General features: G+C 39.8%; 5 protein-coding genes across 5 annotated transcripts; 3 read left to right on the plus strand and 2 right to left on the minus strand.

Moving 5' to 3' along the window:
* Window positions 1-99: 99 nt before the first annotated feature.
* LOC135483630 (small ribosomal subunit protein bS16m-like) lies at window positions 100-1,422 on the minus strand. The gene is made up of 3 exons (XM_064764612.1): window positions 1,305-1,422; window positions 632-887; window positions 100-362 (listed from the first exon to the last, which is right to left on the minus strand). The coding sequence occupies exons 2-3, from the start codon at window positions 885-887 to the stop codon at window positions 232-234; spliced, it is 387 nt and encodes a 128-aa protein (XP_064620682.1). The 5' UTR covers window positions 1,305-1,422; the 3' UTR covers window positions 100-231.
* A 73-nt stretch (window positions 1,423-1,495) lies between these two features.
* Window positions 1,496-3,900, plus strand: LOC135483629 (ribonuclease P/MRP protein subunit POP5-like). Its single transcript, XM_064764611.1, has 5 exons — window positions 1,496-1,634; window positions 2,101-2,246; window positions 2,636-2,773; window positions 2,913-2,996; window positions 3,414-3,900. Exons 1-5 carry the CDS (start codon window positions 1,615-1,617, stop codon window positions 3,512-3,514), a joined length of 489 nt encoding a protein of 162 aa, XP_064620681.1. The 5' UTR covers window positions 1,496-1,614; the 3' UTR covers window positions 3,515-3,900.
* A 726-nt stretch (window positions 3,901-4,626) lies between these two features.
* LOC135483632 (actin-related protein 10-like) lies at window positions 4,627-6,690 on the minus strand. The gene has a single exon (XM_064764613.1). It carries the CDS (start codon window positions 6,618-6,620, stop codon window positions 5,382-5,384), a length of 1,239 nt encoding a protein of 412 aa, XP_064620683.1. The 5' UTR covers window positions 6,621-6,690; the 3' UTR covers window positions 4,627-5,381.
* A 236-nt stretch (window positions 6,691-6,926) lies between these two features.
* LOC135482524 (guanine nucleotide-binding protein subunit beta-5-like) lies at window positions 6,927-14,507 on the plus strand. Its single transcript, XM_064762617.1, has 10 exons — window positions 6,927-7,051; window positions 7,305-7,441; window positions 7,741-7,782; window positions 7,970-8,046; window positions 8,358-8,484; window positions 8,807-8,950; window positions 10,642-10,782; window positions 11,107-11,203; window positions 11,571-11,737; window positions 12,139-14,507. The coding sequence occupies exons 1-10, from the start codon at window positions 6,931-6,933 to the stop codon at window positions 12,148-12,150; spliced, it is 1,065 nt and encodes a 354-aa protein (XP_064618687.1). The 5' UTR covers window positions 6,927-6,930; the 3' UTR covers window positions 12,151-14,507.
* A 1,877-nt stretch (window positions 14,508-16,384) lies between these two features.
* Window positions 16,385-17,668, plus strand: LOC135499363 (uncharacterized). Its single transcript, XM_064790112.1, has 3 exons — window positions 16,385-16,481; window positions 16,956-17,069; window positions 17,496-17,668. Exons 1-3 carry the CDS (start codon window positions 16,385-16,387, stop codon window positions 17,666-17,668), a joined length of 384 nt encoding a protein of 127 aa, XP_064646182.1.
* Window positions 17,669-17,863: the final 195 nt, after the last annotated feature.

The following is a 17,863-nucleotide window of genomic DNA, read 5'->3' on the forward strand; positions in this document are numbered from 1 at the left end:
TAGAAATGAGATGCTGCCACATCCAGTCTAAGAAGAGCAAGTCATCATTTTATCCAGAAATCTACCATGTCTACAACAGTTAACAAAACCAGATTATGGAATAAACATTTTTATTTACAAAATTTTACACAAAAACAAGCTTTTATGTCATTTTTCTTTTCAAGTGTTGGCATTGCTGCCACAGTCACTTTCAACAGAAGTCACATATATTCCAAAAGTCTCTCACAGTGTTCAGTTGTTGTCTTCACTTTTTTCTTTCTCAGTTTTCCAAGATTCCAACTGTTGAACTTTTTCCTCTTCTGATCGATTACGTTTTGCCTTTATAAAAGTCATTGGGTGGATTGGGAAGAAGCCAGCCAAACCTGAAATAGCGAAATAACTTATGCCAAGAGAAGTTGTTCACATACTATTATTTACTACCAGCCGAGTCCTCTAACTTGCATGACACGATACTCCCACCTACCCAGTTGCTCAGTCACACTCAAGAGCAGTGATTGCGGAGAATTTTGGAAATGATTACAGACTGTAGGTAAGGCCCCACTGCTTCATGTCATTGCATGCAGGACACCACCAACACTGGTCAACTCTTTGGTGGGCCTTCGCTACCTTTGGCAATATCAAGGGTTCTTACCAAATAATTCTTTGACTGGTTTTGATGGAATAGCACCTCTTCCCAACCAATATCGTATACGTTCAAAATTGAGGGAGACCAGAATTTCAGAATTTTTGTTGGGGAGAGTATCATATGTTCCAAGTTGTTCATGAATGCGGGAATCTCTTGCACGATGCCTATCCATGCATACTACATGGTAGAAAGGTCTGTTGGCACATCCATGTCTTGCAATTCGAATTCTTAGTCCTCGGTATATAGGGCGGAGGTTTACCATCTGAAAGTAAAAGTTACCAAGATTATGTCAATGTACCCAAAACATGGATAAAAGGAGGAGTCAGAATTACTGCCACTGACATTATCATGCTTTTGCCAAGCGGCCGCCAAACATATGTCACATGACAGTCAGAGATATGAACAGAACTGAGCAGACTTCACTTGTGGAGAACTCCCATTTCTCAGTGAGAAGGTCTTCATCCCATACGATACCATTCTTTGGAATTGCTGTAATACTTAAGTGTGAGTGATTGATATAGCTGCCACAGGATGACCATGACTGAGAATGACATACACTACTGTACTGTTACTTTGACTTTGCTTGACTATTTACTATCAGGCATTTCCATTTAGGAAGCAGGTTAAGAGGATTTAGACACACTTTCATTCTTATTTCGGTCGTATAACACATTCTTACATTTCAATTACGGTAGGCCAGTCTGTCTAAACTGATATAAACGGCAAATATATTCTGAAAAGGACAAATTAGATGCAAAAGTTATAAGAATTTTGGAAAATCAAGACATGTGTTGTGAACTACGTCATCATTTTCCGTGCTGATTTTCGATGAAGTCATGTGATTTTTATCAAAGATGTCTGCGCCCATGGAACATGTTGGTTGCATTTTATAAAGATTTTTTATCTAGGATATGATAGCGTATAGAAATGGAAATGAATAGATGCTTTACAGAATAGCCCTAGTTGTGAAGCTAGACTAATCTGCCAACATGGTTAGGTTAAAAAACAGGTAAGAAAATCGTCAATAATTTGAGACCGTGCGGCTCTGTGTTGCGGCTGGTCTGTCACTCTGTGTGGGCTCGGCCTCGTGCTGGGGTGGCTGCATGATGGGTGGGCAAAGCCCTAGGGCAGCATCGGCCATCGCCGCAGCATCGGTGTGAAAGTGTGAATCCATACAACTACTGTCAACCGACAACCCAGGCCGTGGCCCATATATCATGTGCTGCAGCGGTCGGCCCAAGCAGTGAGTAAATCAGTAAGGCTGCCAAATTCTGTGACATTGGCAACTTACTGTAGTGAGCCTGTGTGGCACTTAGCTCAGAGGCGACCAGAGTCCAGAGTGTTTTCAAAATGACGCCTTGAAACTGTGTGTCGGCAAGCGTCTTTGCGGTGAACAGCTTCTCTTGGCCTCTAAGGCTCCATCTAGCTCTACGTACACTGCTTCAGATATTTTCATGTTTATATTTTTAATTCAGATACCTTATTTGTGAGATGCGCTTCAAAACAAAACAGAATATAGTCTACAAGATCACAGAACAGGATATACTTTGCTCTGTGAAGGAGTCACTGGTCAATTTGTATGGTGACTATGGAATGGGATGCCTTAAAAGGTCTCTCTCTGGTAAGGTATTCTGAAGTTGACCTATATACTATGTTTACCTATATACATGTACTAAACTACACCAGGTTTAGGAACTTGGTGTAGTTGATGTTACTTCATACAATTCATGTCTATCTGCTTTCTTTGGTGCACTCACATTTTTAAGACCTCTTTTTAAATTGTGGTCAGTGATACACGGATAAGTCTTAATAAATTGCATGTGAATTGTTCATCCATCATATTTCTGACTCTGTTGTACCCTCCCCACAGGCTCGGGGAAAAGGGGAACATCTGTAATTTTCAAATATGTAAGCTTGATCCAGTTGCAGTCATGTGTAAAAGACATGTGTGTGTCACTTTATTTCCAACACTAACATCCCGGGCACATCACTTCAATATCTTCATTTCAGTGAAATACCTGAACAACTATACAAAGGTTTTTGTTATTCGTGGAAAGAGGGGTCCACATAAAATGCTTGAGACTGCCGTCATGGATGTTAAAGAATTTGCAGCAAAACCATTGAATATACAAATATTCCATATTGGTGGTAAGTTGATTTTGTTACATTCATTATTCTCAGGGTGATTTTTAAAATCTAGAACCTCTTTTGATGACATTTTGTTAATCACACAACGTTTGGACCAGAGTAGTAGACATGATGTGACCCAATACCACTTCTTTTTCAGGGACCATCAGATCATGCCAAAAAGTCTTGGTCAAGCACAACCGTAAACAACTCAATGTGCTTTTAGATAAGACTAAAAAGAAGGGCAAGTATAGCTTTAAGTGTTTTGAATTAATTGAGCTATCGAATCGGACACCTTGAACTGGGGACATCATGGTATCTTCTCCACTTTCATACTGATCTCCATATCACTCAGACTTGTGTTGTCTTCTTTATAGCTCACTCTGTCTGTCCTTAGATGTGAGTTGCTTTCTCAATATCAATACAGCTTGACCTTAAGATGGAGTTTGATTTCTTCTCCATATTCATACAGACTGCCATGTCTCCAGGATATGCTGTCTTCTCCATATTCAGATCACCATGTCCATAGGATATGTGGACTTCTCCATATTAATACAGGCTACCACATCCCTGAGGCTGTCCTCCTGAAGTATGTCTTCTCTATATGATGTCTTCTGGTGGCCTGCTTGATTTTTAATTGTCCATTCCCTTCCATTTCCAGAAGAAAGAGAAGAAATAAAGGAAATGATACAAAACTGTTCAAAAGAAGGTCTTATAAAACAAGACAGGCATTTTAAGGGAAACCAAGAATTTGATACTTGATCCGTGGATTACATTGGGAATCAAACAGAGATTATCCATGTATTCACTAAAATTGTGATCGTAATGAGGATACAACTGTGTCTTGTATGGAGGAGGGACAGCTAAGAGAGACAGAATGAGGGTAACATTGGCTGACCTTGATTTAGGAATAATGCTTTACCTATAGGCAGCAGTGTATGACCATCATACAGTGCTGCTGCAGGACAATGGGATTGTGGGAAACTATATGGTCCCTTGGATGGAATGGTCCACAAGAAACATATGAAAATAAAAACTTTACCAAGTTTGATCTTGGTGATGAGGATTACAAGTGGAGTGGTTTTATATGTTTAAGTTGTTTTTACATGCCTTCAGAAAGAATAAAGGTTAAACTACATCATGTTAAATGAAGTTGTCAGTTATTTGTTTACTTAACCACCCCATTCCATATGACAAGTATGTTCTATTTTCTTTATAATTGTTTATAATTGTTATCTTTCACAAGTGATTCCTAAGGCCAGCTCACTGCAATCGGAGGTTAATTTGAAGACGGACACAATAGTTGATGTAAAAACCTCAATCCATATGTCAATTTGTGATGAACTTGTTCGCAGATCCTTTTTTTCTATCACAGACTGGCGGGGTTGTGTCCATCTGCATGTTGTTTGGATCAGCCTTCATACTGTAGTATCGTTTCAAAGATGGGTTGATGCAAAAACCTTCAGTACATCATAGGCTTTCACATTGATTCCCAAGTACAACCAGGTATAACAGTGTAAAACCCTCACAAGATGTGTCAATGACCATTCTCTTCCATTCAATCGCCAGAAGAGCAGATGGTCAGGGTTACCTGGACGATGTCAATAACTTCTAAATGACTACTTGGAAGATGCAAGTCAGCACTTCAGGCCAACACTCGACACTACCGAACTAGCTTATGTAACGTGTGCAAGGGGAGGAGGATATAATAACTCTGGATTTTCGAGGATGGTCCACGCTGTCCCAACCAACAAAATGCATCATGTTTCGCCTCATCACTGGTGTTTTGGGGCGGTTTTATTTTTGCAAATAACTGAGATTCGCAAAAATAGAAATTGACACCAGCTTGCATCCAAAGAAGAAAACAATAGGAATTAAAGCCAATCTTTGTAGAGTTTATTTTCAAATAGAATTCCTCTGCTTAGAAAGCAAGTTACAGTAACCATGTTAACAGAGATAACCATAAATAAATACATACTGAAGTGACTGAAAGGGATGACCCTTAAGGTAACTTAAAAGTTAAAGTGACAGTATACCCATATCCCATTCCTACATCTCAAACACTTGAAGATGGATTACAGTCCTCGGCAATTTCCAACATTATTTCCCCTTCCCCAAGCACATTTATTTTGCACTGCTCAATAGTCTTTGTACTACAAGCAACAGTATTTTATTATTCTCATCAACCTCTACACCCATGTTCTATTTAAAGTGTATTCATTTCCCCATTGAATCCTATAGCTCAGCACAATAACCACTGGTCCACTATGGAATGACAAGGCAAATCATCCTCATCATTGCTGTGTACACGATAGAGATTCCAAGGTGTTCTACATTACTAATGTTCTTTTGTCAGAAATTGGTCTTTTGTGAAATTTCTAATGTCTTCAGGCATCATGTCCTTGTTTTTTTGCCCATCACCTCGAGTACATGTATCATTGTCTTAGGATAGTTCACATAGCATTAAAGCAGACATCGACTGAGTTATTTCACAGCAGTAGAGTAGAACCTCACTATCAAGGACACCCTCAGGTCTCAGGACTAACAAATGTTGTTCTTAATTGAGAGGTGTCCTGTTGAATGGAAATTTCTGGCACTACATGTAGGCTGTTGCAATGTTTGCTAGTGTCTACCTGCCACGTGGAACTGGCAGGCGCTCGTCTTCCTCCTTGGGATTATCATCAGATATTGATGACCAATCAGGTACCCGCCCAGTAGAAGAAAATTGTTCCCTTGTTAGAGAGCGACTCCCCAGCACTTCAAGAGCTCCGAATATTGCACCACCCAACCAAGCAGCATAATTTTCTTTGGCAGGTAGCTTATGGAACTTGAAAACCTGGATGGCCAAGTCCTCCTTATATTTTGGTTTTTCCATCAAGCTGTATAGCTCATCTTTAAGCCGTGCTTTAAATCCAGGTGCCATTGACGTCCCCCCTATGATGACAATGTTCTCTGAAAGGTATCGTCGCATGTCAAGAGGACACTTTCTAATCGCATCAAGGATAAGTGTAGCAACAGATCTTTCCTCATTGTCCTGCTCAAACAACACTTCATAAGCAGATTCTCTAATCTTTCCGTCAATGTGCAACATCTTCTCACCATCTAGGGGGTAGTCCACACCAGGTGGTGGCTTTGGACCTGTCGCACCGTCCTCCCCATACCCACTCTCCTTCAACCGGGCAGCGTGGATACCCTCAGCACGATCGAACTTCGTCGTGAAGCAACACCTCACTTTGATATCCTCTAGGATCCTTTCTTCGATGGAACTAATCACAGAAGAAAGTGGCCGTTCTCCCTGCTCCTGTGTTGTGACATTAGCTCCTTCCAGAAGCTGAGATTGTAAATTTGTTTGAACAGCTTTTCCTCCTAGAGGTATCGCCTCCCACGCTTTCAGGACTGGAATACCTTCATAGATTGGAAGCACTAGAGATTCTGTAAAGCCTACATCTATAACGAGACCAGAGTTTGCCGCCAAAGTGAGGAGAGCCAACTGATGCGATGGCGCGAATAGTACAGACGGAACTTCGTAATGCCGGAACAGAACTCGTGCGAGCATATCACGAAAGCTCGACTGACATAGAATCGATTCACATATCACGACTCTACGATCCTTTGGGTTGACTAGTAAGTGCCGGAAGTATATTTTATGAAGATATTCAACGAGAACATCGTACAGCTCTTCTTTATCAATGAAGTCAATGATCTTCACCAACTGTCCAGTTTTTGGTCTGACAAGTTCAGAGGGCAAGATGCACCTTGGCCCATTTTCACCAGCAAAACCACTTTTAGTGTAAGCTGCGCCAATGTCAAGCACCACTGCTGTCTTCTCTCCCGTGTAGCTGACATGAATACCTTCAAAAAGAGGCATATTGTCATATAATCGTCAAAATATCAGATGAAAACGAAGGAGTGTCTTCTTTCTGCACTGTCTTCGTGCATCGATTTGTCTCAATTCCGGAAACGAAAGGATATTCGGAACTGATAAGTTAGACTGGTCTTTTCCATTTCCTTTCAAAAGGTGTCCTTTTCTTCCCATCAAACTTTATGATACAATTATTCTTATTATGATAAGAAACTTCAACTTAAAATGTTTTGCTTTATTTGCCAAAAGATGACCTCTATTAACTACAAATTGATATAGCTCCCTGTCGTACCCCTTCTTCCTCAAGTAAATCAAGATGGCAGCAGAAGGATTGAGGGTTGAGCCTCAGCAAGATTCAATCGAAGCTCTCAGTCGAGAGGTGGAATCTTTGAAGTCCAAATTAGAAGAAGAGAAAGCCAAACTAAATGATGTTGATAGTAAGCGATTTGTTTCGAAATCGCAATACCCTGATTTGTGAAATGAACCCAATATATGCAGTACTCTTCTTGGCCTCTGCACTCCATGCACTATGCACTGCAGTACATGCATGTACTACATGATGTGCATGAAAATGTCAAAACTTTGCAGTGACATTCACATTCACATGGCTAATCAAGTAAGTTTTCCCCTTATTTGCAGTGACATTCACATTCACATGGCTAATTAAGTAAGTTTTCCCCTTATTTTCAGTGACCGTTGTTGCCCAACGCTTGGATAGCTTATCAACCTTCAATATCAAGCAGCGGAGAGTGCTGAAAGGCCATCAAGGAAAGGTGTTGTGTATGGACTGGTCTGCTGATAAGCGTCACGTTGTTAGCTCATCCCAGGTAGGTCAATAAAACTTCAAGTATACCAGCATCTTTTTTGGTTTGGCTTGGCTTCATTGATTGTAGTTGTACATAGGCCTATACTCAGTCACAGTAACTTCCAATGCTGTGAATACTCCAAGGGTGAATCTTTGACTGATTTCTCAGCCCTCTTTTTGGGACTAGAGTTCTATTTCATAAATGTTTGCCAATGATTCACAATGGGCCATGTATTACCAATCTCTCACTCTCGGGTAATTTTCCATAGTACCTTTGAAATTGTGTGTCGTACATTTTGTATGTTAAAACTCTTCTTTCAGGATGGAAAAATGATAGTATGGGATGCATTCACTACAAATAAAGTAAGTACGATGATAACTTGCCGTGTTGGACTAGATTTGTGTTCTGAAATTTGAAGTGAGCATGCGCTGATCTAAAGTTCATGTAATCCACACCTCAACGTGAAGTTTGCCTTTAGAGCTGCTTATCTAATTTTGCTCTATAACCTTGTTGTATCCCAAATCATGGTGAGTTTGTTCTTTGCTTCAGGAGCATGCAGTAACCATGCCAACAACATGGGTGATGGCGTGTTCCTATGGACCATCAGGATCAGTTGTAGCATGTGGGTAAGTTGATTAGTCGGCGAGAAAGCTAGAATTGATTGAAATCTTGGCAGTAATCTTTCAAGGAACATTCAGACTGACAATTTTTGTTTGCTGTTCTTCTTACATTGACCTTCTATTAATTTATTTTCCAAAACCACAAAATGTATACATGTAGGCCTCTTGACACAAAAGGTTCTGATATCACAGGAAGTGTGCCTGTTTTAAAGGTGTGGATTATATTTGGGTGAAATGTCATATATACAATTAATATTTCTGTTGTCCATCTTATAATAGATTTCTCTTTGCTTTACTGTGAATTAATGTCTTTTCAGTGGATTGGATAACAAGTGTACCCTGTATCCTTTGAGTTTGGATGAAGATCCTGCTGCCAAGAAGAAAGCAATTGCCACACACACCAGCTACTTGTCTTGTTGTTCATTTACACATTCAGACCACCAGGTATATATCATGCAGAGAAAATAATTCATTGGTATTTGTTTACCAGCTTTGATACTCAGTTGTCCACCTTGAGTTGCCCTACATAGTATGTTTGTGTAAAACCTTCCCAAAAGCAGTCTTGATTGAGTGGCAGCAGATTTTTATCCGTCAGGGATTCTAAAGAAGCTCTGAATATCAAGGTAAAACAAATTGATGTAAATTTGGAGCAAAGTCAAGGTACTTTACATATTTATGTCCCTATTCTTCTTCCGTCTCCAATAAAGTTAACATGCTGTTATCGACATGACAGCATTGCTTTTCTGATAAATTATTTTCCCTTCAGATCCTGACGGGTAGTGGGGATGGTACCTGTGCTCTCTGGGATGTGGAGAGTGGCGCTATGATGCAGAGTTTCCATGGCCATACTGGTGATGTGATGAGTTTGGATCTGTCTCCCTCAGAAGCTGGTAACACATTTGTGTCTGGAGTGAGTATCTTTCATTGGTTGGTATAAAAAGTCAGCTGATCAAATTACTTTCTGACTAAGAAATGATATTCTTTATCTTGGAACTAAGAAGCGCTCTAGGCTTCCGAGTAAATGGTGATATATATCACTGCAGATATCTTCAAAATATGAGGAACTTACTCACTTGATAGGGTATGTATTGGTGAGGTTCTGATTGAGAAAATATTTTGTACCGAAGTTTCATCTCGACAACGTCTTGAAGAAGGCAAAAGGAACGCGATTAAAGGTTGTTGGATTAAATTTCTGCATATGATATTTACTGGTATGTTTACTTTCTGCGTAGGGCTCGGTATGTAAACTCTTGAAATTCTATGTATGGGCCATTAGTTCGTAATCATCATCACAATTTTCCATTAAATTTGTAATTGCTACAGTCCATCTTGGAATTAAATTCATATCAAGATGTTACTGAAAAGTATAAAATTTACATGAAAGATTGTGATGGTTTGAAAATGCTTCATTTTGTGGTATTGTACGACATAATATTCTGTTTGAGATAGACAAGTGATACATATTTAGGCTTTGTTACTGATCATCATAGGTCTATCCTCATGTGAATATCATTGACTCCAATACTGTCTCGCAATGTAAATATAGGCTTCTTTATATTGTGATTATACAGGGTTGAACAAAATAATTGTGATGATGGCCTTAGCCTTTTGGGACTTAATTAGTTAGGGGTCCTACTGATCGTTTAGTAATGAACTTTTGCATTGCACTAAGAACTTACTTATACTTACAAAACAACGATGCTAAAGTGTTTAAAGAAGAAAGGTCTCAATGTATTACTGAAGTTTACGGAGTCCCTGAATAGAGGGGCAGTTCTGAAATGTATCAGAAGATGAAAACAAACATGATACAATCTGGCAATATCTTGGGACACGTCTCCTTTAAATTGCTCCGAGTTAACAGTCAACTTTAACCTTTCAAGGTCATTGCAATTACTTTGACTCCTGTATAAAGAGATGCATGTTGATATTGTTGGCTTTTCTGGGCATGTTTTAACTTCAAATGCCCCGTACAGCATGACTGTTTGTTGTATGGTAACTACGTGTTTTTTCACTTCTTTTTTTAGGAATAGACAGTCAAGAAAACTGTATATATTTATCGTATTGATACAATTATTTGTGACAAAATATACGAAGTAATTGCAAGGCTGATTATTAAATTTGTTATTGCGGTTGATTATTACATCTATAGTGTGCATGCTTTTTAGTTTGATCAATTTTCAAAATAAAAACTACCGTTACCGGGTATGTCAATTCAGCTTTGAATTCGTTGTTGTGGTCAGGAAGAAGCATTCATCTCAAATAGTCTAAAAAAAGTACACATTGAAGTACGAAGTATGGGGCTATAGTTCCAGAAACACTTTGAAACCAAAGCTTGATTCTCAGCTTGATTATAAAAATCAGGTTATTGAATGCTGGCATGCATGTTTAGAATTTGGGCCAAATTTTGGGGGTAGGGGAAATCAAAACTGCAATTACTCCGTATGTGGAAGGAATAATTAAACAAGTGGTCACTCACATTGTTGCTTTTGTGTCAGGTACTCACTGATATCAATTACTTCCTAAGTTCTATGCAACATGATGAATGTTTACAAATTGTTGTGATGTCATCAAATACCCGTCTATAGAGTTTTTTTGTTTCAGGGATGTGATAAGGCTGCCCATATCTGGGACATGAGAACAGGCCAGTGTGTCCAGGTGTTTGAGGGTCACGACTCTGATATCAACAGTGTGAGATTCTATCCAAGTGGTGATGCTTTTGCTACGGGCTCTGATGATGCAACGGTACGTATCTTATGGTATGAATAGATCCCAAATGAGCCAGATTCGTATCTGGTTTTTAGCACTCGCAGCCTCATCTTAGGTTTTAAGTCCTGAAAATACTTGTCGCAATCAGAATTATATCACAAGCTAGAGTTCTTCACAAGCAATGGAGAATGGCTGGGACCGTGACTGGTTTAATGTTATCTCCATCAATATGTTTGACTTGGACAGCTGTACAAGGGATGAGTGGCACTGTGGTGTTGATCAAACTGATATGGAACAGACACACTGTCGCTTGTTTCAATTAGTACAAAAAGTCATATCTTGTCTGGTGTCTCGTTTCAGTGTCGATTATTTGATCTTCGAGCCGATCGAGAAGTCTGTTGCTACAAGAAAGAAAGTATTATATTTGGATGCAACTCAGTAGACTTTTCATTAAGTGGTAAGTTTTTCATTGTCAGCATAAGAGGTGGTACTGATTTATTTTCACCAACCGGTAGTTAAGGAGCGGCTGTGTACTGGTGGCTCGGATTCTCGGTTAGTGGTCAAGAAGTCCCTGGTTCAAACCCCACAGTCGGTGTGACACTTTAGGCAGGTCTCTTTGTCTATCTTGCATTACTCCACCGAGGTGTAATAATGGAGACCAGTCAAAAATGCTCGGGTTGCAGTGCTCCTAAACGGTTTCAGATTCGACCAGGGGTTAAAGTGTGAAGTCGGATGAAAGGGTTGTACATTTCATAAAAAAGCTCAACATCTTTATTTAGCATTTTCTCTTCCACCAACTTATAGCTTGTTCTTTTCATTTTCAGGTCGTCTTCTCTATAGTGGTTACAATGATTACACGGTGAATGTTTGGGATGTGCTAAAGGGCTCACGCATCACGATACTCTACGGCCATGATAATAGAGTCAGTTGTTTAGGCATATCACCAGATGGCACTGCTCTATGTACAGGAAGCTGGGATTATACGCTAAGGGTACGTAGCAGGTGACAATCCAGCATTAATAGGTGATAAGTGAGCGTTCTTAGAGATTCAAGTAATTGACCACATGGCCCACTGTGATAAAGCAGATCCTGTAAAACTTGTAATACTCTTTGTCTTTGTTCCAATCCAAATGTTTTAAGTCCTGAAAACACTTGTCACAATCAGAATTATATCACATGCTAGAGTTCTTCACGAGCAATGGAGAGTGGCTGGGCATTACAGAGCCTAACTTGCCACTTACAGAGCCCGAGTGGTGAATTAGGAACCCAGGGATCATCTCTTGTATACTTGAACCTGACTAGTTCTAGTAAATCAATGACAATTTTGGGGTCAAAATTTGACTCTCATTTTGGTGAGCTTAATGCTGCTACTTCCATTGCTTTTCTTTTCAGATTTGGGCATAATAGATACTTCCTGTTAGAGGTTACGTCGTGTTTGTTACATCAGGATGTCACTGTATATAGTCATTTTACTGCAATGAAGAGGTCAAGCTTTTAGGGGAAACTTTCAGAACTGTTTGTGCCAAAAACATGTGTAATTGTTTTGTTCTGCTTTGCGCAGAGTTTATTCAGAATTGATACATGTAGTATCCTTTTGCTGATTTTGTGATAGGTACTTAAGTGCTTATTTATTTGCAAGTTAGCGACTCTGGGTAATTAGAAAGGCATAATGTCGTTATCAACATCTGAAAAGCAGCATTGCAGAACTGCACGTGAATATTTGACGGTGTATAGTACCGTAAAGCAGTTATTATAAAAAGAAGTACAGGTCTTATTTACTTATTATTCATTTTAAGTTCTGCTTGTAATCAAATCTCAGTCGTCTTTCTACATGTTATTATTATCTAAATTACTCAAGTTTTATTTTGTTATCTTTGTACTCTGTTATTTTACACTAGATTTAAAAGTTATATTGTGTTGTTCTAAGTAATTATACTGTATATCTGAAGCCTGTCTGCTGTCGATCGAGATCATGTCATGTAAATTCTAAGATTTTTGTGGAGTGTCTTGGAACCATTGGAGATATTTAGATCTTGATTTACTGTAGATTGGAGTGCCAACCAAAAACGTGCAATACTATATTTCATGGGACCATTTTAATTCCCTGTATGTCACCCATGACTTTTCTGCTTAATTTCAACTCCCCCTATGTCTATAGGTGTTTAGGGACCACTAAAGCCATGTTTTACAGCAAATAAGTTGCTTCATTAAATGCCTTTCCCATCAAATAACCTATCTTTGGACAAGGTTTTCTCAACTTAAAACTTGAGAGAGTGGTGTATTTCGAAGTCCATACATGTATGTCAATCAAACGTTAAGAGATTGTCAGGTCTCATTCATCATTTTAAAGAACCTTCAATTTCAACTTACTCTTTGATCATAGTGGGTTTAGCGCATTATGGAATCAAATCTTCCCGAAATGTTTCCAAACATTTGGCTGACTTTTCTCGTCTTCTTTCCTGTCTGTCATGTATAATCCAGTTGCCATTTCATTTACTCTTTCCTGGGTTTATTTTAGCAAGCATGTTTGAGAAACATAGTTACTTGTTATCCAGGTGTTGATTTTTGCATTTTTTCGAGCATTTCCATGTACATGTACATGCCTGTTTTTTGTAACAGGCAGTTGGAGAGAAGTTTGGTAATTTGGAAATGTTTTCAAATTTGAAAATTCTCCCTCGCGGCCAGGTATGTTTCTATTGCAGGTTTTATTTGTCCTTTACTAGCCTTGCGCATGTACGTGTATGAACTGAAGGACTATGCATAGTGTATGGTGGAAAGGTGTTTAAAGGTCTTGTTGAATCAAAGTGTAGCATGCTCCTATTTACATTTGTGTACAGATTATTGTCTGTTATCAGCTGAAGGTCACATCTTCCTCTCCAGAAATTTCTATGTTTTGGTGAATTTGCTAGGCTGTAATACTCTAAACCATAAAAGTCTTGCGCATATGAAATCAAAATTGCCGCATTAAAAGTACATTTTGAATGCATTTTCTTTCATAGTGTAAGATGATTCAGTTATTCTGATACTAATCAAGTTTATCATGACATTATAGGGAGACTATAGGCAGCAGCCAGGTAGGTCAGATTAATTTCCACACTGTTGCTGATAGGGGTCTCTGCTATTTCACAGTACATCAAAAGACTACACATTTTACCACCTATCTCCTACCTATAGTCTCACTTTAAGCAATTCGACATTGATTTTGTGTTCTTGACCTGATACAGAGTAGATTAAAACCAGAAATCACTGCCAAGTAATTTGTGTACATTTTTTTGTCAAAGCATTTAACGCATATCATTTATTCTAGTCTAAGGCGACACAATAAGTAAGGCCACAATCATGCCTTTTCATGAACAAATCAAGTCATGTAATTATCATAGACATAGTCTTTACCTGGGACTGGTAACCTTTTGACTGTCAGCCAAATTTGTTTACAAATTGCCTGAGGGCCGTCGGTATTGGTCTCCCGGGCTTATACTGAAAACCAAAATATCTTTCATCACATAATTTTGCTCTTATCTTCTTCTGCTATGGATAGTAGAAGATTTCAAGCCTTTTGATAGTTAAGAAGCCTCGCTTAGTGTGTCCATAGAATTGTTAAGTAGTTCCATAGTCTAGAGAGATATGTTATTATCCAAATGTATTATATGTATATCTATATATCAGATTTATTATTAGAAGTCAATATCAGATTTTTGTAACAACCAGAAGTATAAATGTGAAGCAAAATAAAGGATTTAACAGTTTATTACTGTTAGAAATCTAGCGTTCGAAGCCTTTTTGTTTCACTGCGAAACAGGCTTACTTCGCAGGGACATGGATGACGGTCATGATGAATATGGAGAAGACGGTACATCTTAGTTCCATATGAATCTCGGAGAAGATGGCACATATCTGACTTCTGCCATATCACAGAAATATGCTCTCTTCCCAATATTTATGCTGGCAACCATGTTCAGAGATGTACATGTAGTATCTTCTCCATATTCATACAGATCACAATGTCCCAGAGACACTTCTGACCATGTCACTCCAGAATAGTACTCAAGTTAGGTACTTGGAGTAGGTGCTACAAACAAGTGGTCTTCTAAACATTCGTACAGAGTGCAATGTCCCTGAGATGTGCTATCTCCGTAGAGCACCATGGGTGATATGAATAAAGACAAGTAAATGCTTTTACTTCAGTTTTGTACAGAAAGGCCTAGTGTAAATGTACATGGGGTTTTCAGTAAAAGCAATTGCTAGTCTTTATTCATATCACCCATGTCTCTTGGATGTGCTGTAGCTTCATGCACACAACCATGTCCCTGAAAAATGCCATCTTCTCCATATTCATGCAGACAACCACGCCCCTTAGACTTGCTGTCTTCTAAATATTCGAACAGTCTATCATCTCCCTATGACATGCCATCTTTCCCATCTTCATACAGACAGCAAAGTCCCAACGAAGTGTCCTCTTTTCCGTATTTATACAGACAATAACGTCCCTGATACTTGCAGTCTTGTCCATATTCATACAGAATACCATGCAGCTAAGATCTGCCATCTCCTCATTATCAATGCAGATCACCATGTCCCTGATACACTTCTGACCATATCCTCAAGTATTGGCATAGGTGCTCCAAATAAATGGTCTTCTCAAGTTTCAGACAGACTGCATGTCCCTAAAATTTGCTGTCTTCTCCGTTTTCATGTAGAGAACCATGTATCTCAGATGTGCCGTCTTCTCAATCTTAACAGACCACCATGTCTCTGAGATGTGCCGTCTTCTCATTATCAATGCAGACCGACATGCCCCTGAGCTGTGCCGTATTCTCCATTGTGACATGACATGCCATCTTTCCCATCTTCATACAGACAGCAAAGTCCCAACGAAGTGTCCTCTTTTCCGTATTTATACAGACAATAACGTCCCTGATACTTGCAGTCTTGTCCATATTCATACAGAATACCATGCAGCTAAGATCTGCCATCTCCTCATTATCAATGCAGATCACCATGTCCCTGATACACTTCTGACCATATCCTCAAGTATTGGCATAGACGCTCCAAATAAATGGTCTTCCCAAGTTTCAGACAGACTGCATGTCCCTAAAATTTGCTGTCTTCTCCGTTTTCATGTAGAGAACCATGTATCTCAGATGTGCCGTCTTCTCAATCTTCAACAGACCACCATGTCTCTGAGATGTGCCGTCTTCTCATTATCAATGCAGACAGACATGCCCCTGAGCTGTGACGTATTCTCCATTGTTTATGAAGCCCACAATGTCCCTTAGATTTGCTGTCTTCTTCATATTCATGCTTGTCACCATGTCCCTGAGTAGTACTGTCTTCCTACAAATAGTTCCCTTTATATGTTTTTGGTCTTCCCAATTTTCATACAAATCGCAATGTCCCCAAGACATGACGTCTTCCCCATGGACATACCGACTGCAAAGTCCCCAAGACATGCTGTCTTCTCCATCTTCATACAGACCATCAAGTCGCTGAGATGTGCCATCATCTCCATATAGATGTGCCGTCACATCCTTCCTCATACAGTCCATCATGTCTCTGTGATGTTCCGTCCTCTCAATTTTCATACAAACCACCATGTTCCTGAGATGTGCCGTCACCTTATGGGTGATATGTATGGATGATGGGTGATCTGTATGGATATGGAGAAGATGGCACATCTCAGGGACATGGTGGTTTGTATGAATATGGAGTAGATGGCACATCTCAGAAACATGGTGGTCTGTATGAAAAATTGAGAAGACAGAACATCACAGAGACATGATGGACTGTATGAGGAAGGAGGTGAAGGCACATCTCAAGGACCTGGTGGTCTGAATGAAAATTAAGAAGACAGAACATCACAGAGACATGATGGACTGTATGAGGAAGGAGGTGAAGGCACATCTCAAGGACCTGGTGGTCTGAATGAAAATTAAGAAGACAGAACATCACAGAGACATGATGGACTGTATGAGGAAGGAGGTGATGGCACATCTCAGAAACATGGTGGTCTGTATGAAAAATTGAGAAGACAGAACATCACAGAGACATGATGGACTGCATGAGGAAGGAGGTGAAGGCACATCTCAAGGACCTGGTGGTCTGAATGAAAATTAAGAAGACAGAACATCACAGAGACATGATGGACTGTATGAGGAAGGAGGTGATGGCACATCTCAGAAACATGGTGCTCTGTATGAAAAATTGAGAAGACAGAACATCACAGAGACATGATGGACTGTATGAGGAAGGAGGTGAAGGCACATCTCAGGGACATGGCGGTTTGTATGAATATGGAGAAGATGGCACATCTCAGGGACATGGTGGTCTGTATAAAAATTGAGAAGACGGAACATCACAGAGACATGATGGACCGTATGAGGAAGGAGGTGAAGGCACATCTCAGGGACATGGTGGTCTGTATGAAAATTGAGAAGACAGAACATCACAGAGACATGATGGACTGCATGAGGAAGGAGGTGAAGGCACATCTCAGGGACATGGTGGTCTGTATGAAAATTGAGAAGACAGAACATCACAGAGACATGATGGACTGCATGAGGAAGGAGGTGAAGGCACATCTCAGGGACATGGTGGTCTGTATGAAAATTGAGAAGACAGAACATCACAGAGACATGATGGACCGTATGAGGAAGGAGTTGACGGCACATCTCAAGGACCTGGTGGTGTGTATGGATATGGAGAAGATGGCACATCCCAGGGACATAGTGGTCTGTATGAAAATTGAGAAGACAGAACATCACAGAGACATGATGGACTGTATGAGGAAGAAGGTGACGGCACATCTCAAGGACCTGGTGGTCTGTATGGATATGGAGAAGATGGCACATCCCAGGGACATAGTGGTCTGTATGAATATGGAGAAGATGGCACATCTCAGGGACATGGTGGTCTGTATGAATAAGGAGACGGCGACACATCTCGGGATATGGTGGTTTGTATGAACATGTAGAAGATTGCCTATTGCCTGGGCCATCAGGGTCAAGCTTTTCCCAGTTTTTGTTGTATTAAGCTACATGTACCACGTGTAGGAGTATCACTCTGACTGGAAAGGACGTTCCTCCATCTCTAGTGAACTTCCCAGGCAAGGTCTACAGTT

The sequence above is a fragment of the Lineus longissimus genome, chromosome 2 (assembly GCF_910592395.1).
Source record: "Lineus longissimus chromosome 2, tnLinLong1.2, whole genome shotgun sequence".
Lineage (NCBI taxonomy): Eukaryota > Metazoa > Nemertea > Pilidiophora > Heteronemertea > Lineidae > Lineus > Lineus longissimus.

Coding starts and splice junctions, on each gene's coding strand:
- LOC135483630 (XM_064764612.1), bottom strand. CDS start 887: ATGGTAAACCTCCGCCCTATATACCGAGGACTAAGAATTCGAATTGCA. Junction 363..631: donor ACCAGTCAAAGAATTATTTG/GTAAGAACCCTT, acceptor TCGCTATTTCAG/GTTTGGCTGGCTTCTTCCCA.
- LOC135483629 (XM_064764611.1), top strand. CDS start 1,615: ATGGTTAGGTTAAAAAACAG. Junction 1,635..2,100: donor ATGGTTAGGTTAAAAAACAG/GTAAGAAAATCG, acceptor TTTTTAATTCAG/ATACCTTATTTGTGAGATGC. Junction 2,997..3,413: donor AGATAAGACTAAAAAGAAGG/GCAAGTATAGCT, acceptor TTCCATTTCCAG/AAGAAAGAGAAGAAATAAAG.
- LOC135499363 (XM_064790112.1), top strand. CDS start 16,385: ATGGGTGATCTGTATGGATATGGAGAAGATGGCACATCTCAGGGACAT. Junction 16,482..16,955: donor CACATCTCAGAAACATGGTG/GTCTGTATGAAA, acceptor AAAATTGAGAAG/ACAGAACATCACAGAGACAT. Junction 17,070..17,495: donor CACATCTCAGGGACATGGTG/GTCTGTATAAAA, acceptor AAAATTGAGAAG/ACAGAACATCACAGAGACAT.
- LOC135482524 (XM_064762617.1), top strand. CDS start 6,931: ATGGCAGCAGAAGGATTGAGGGTTGAGCCTCAGCAAGATTCAATCGAA. Junction 7,442..7,740: donor ACGTTGTTAGCTCATCCCAG/GTAGGTCAATAA, acceptor CTCTTCTTTCAG/GATGGAAAAATGATAGTATG. Junction 11,204..11,570: donor AGTAGACTTTTCATTAAGTG/GTAAGTTTTTCA, acceptor TTTCATTTTCAG/GTCGTCTTCTCTATAGTGGT.
- LOC135483632 (XM_064764613.1), bottom strand. CDS start 6,620: ATGCCTCTTTTTGAAGGTATTCATGTCAGCTACACGGGAGAGAAGACA.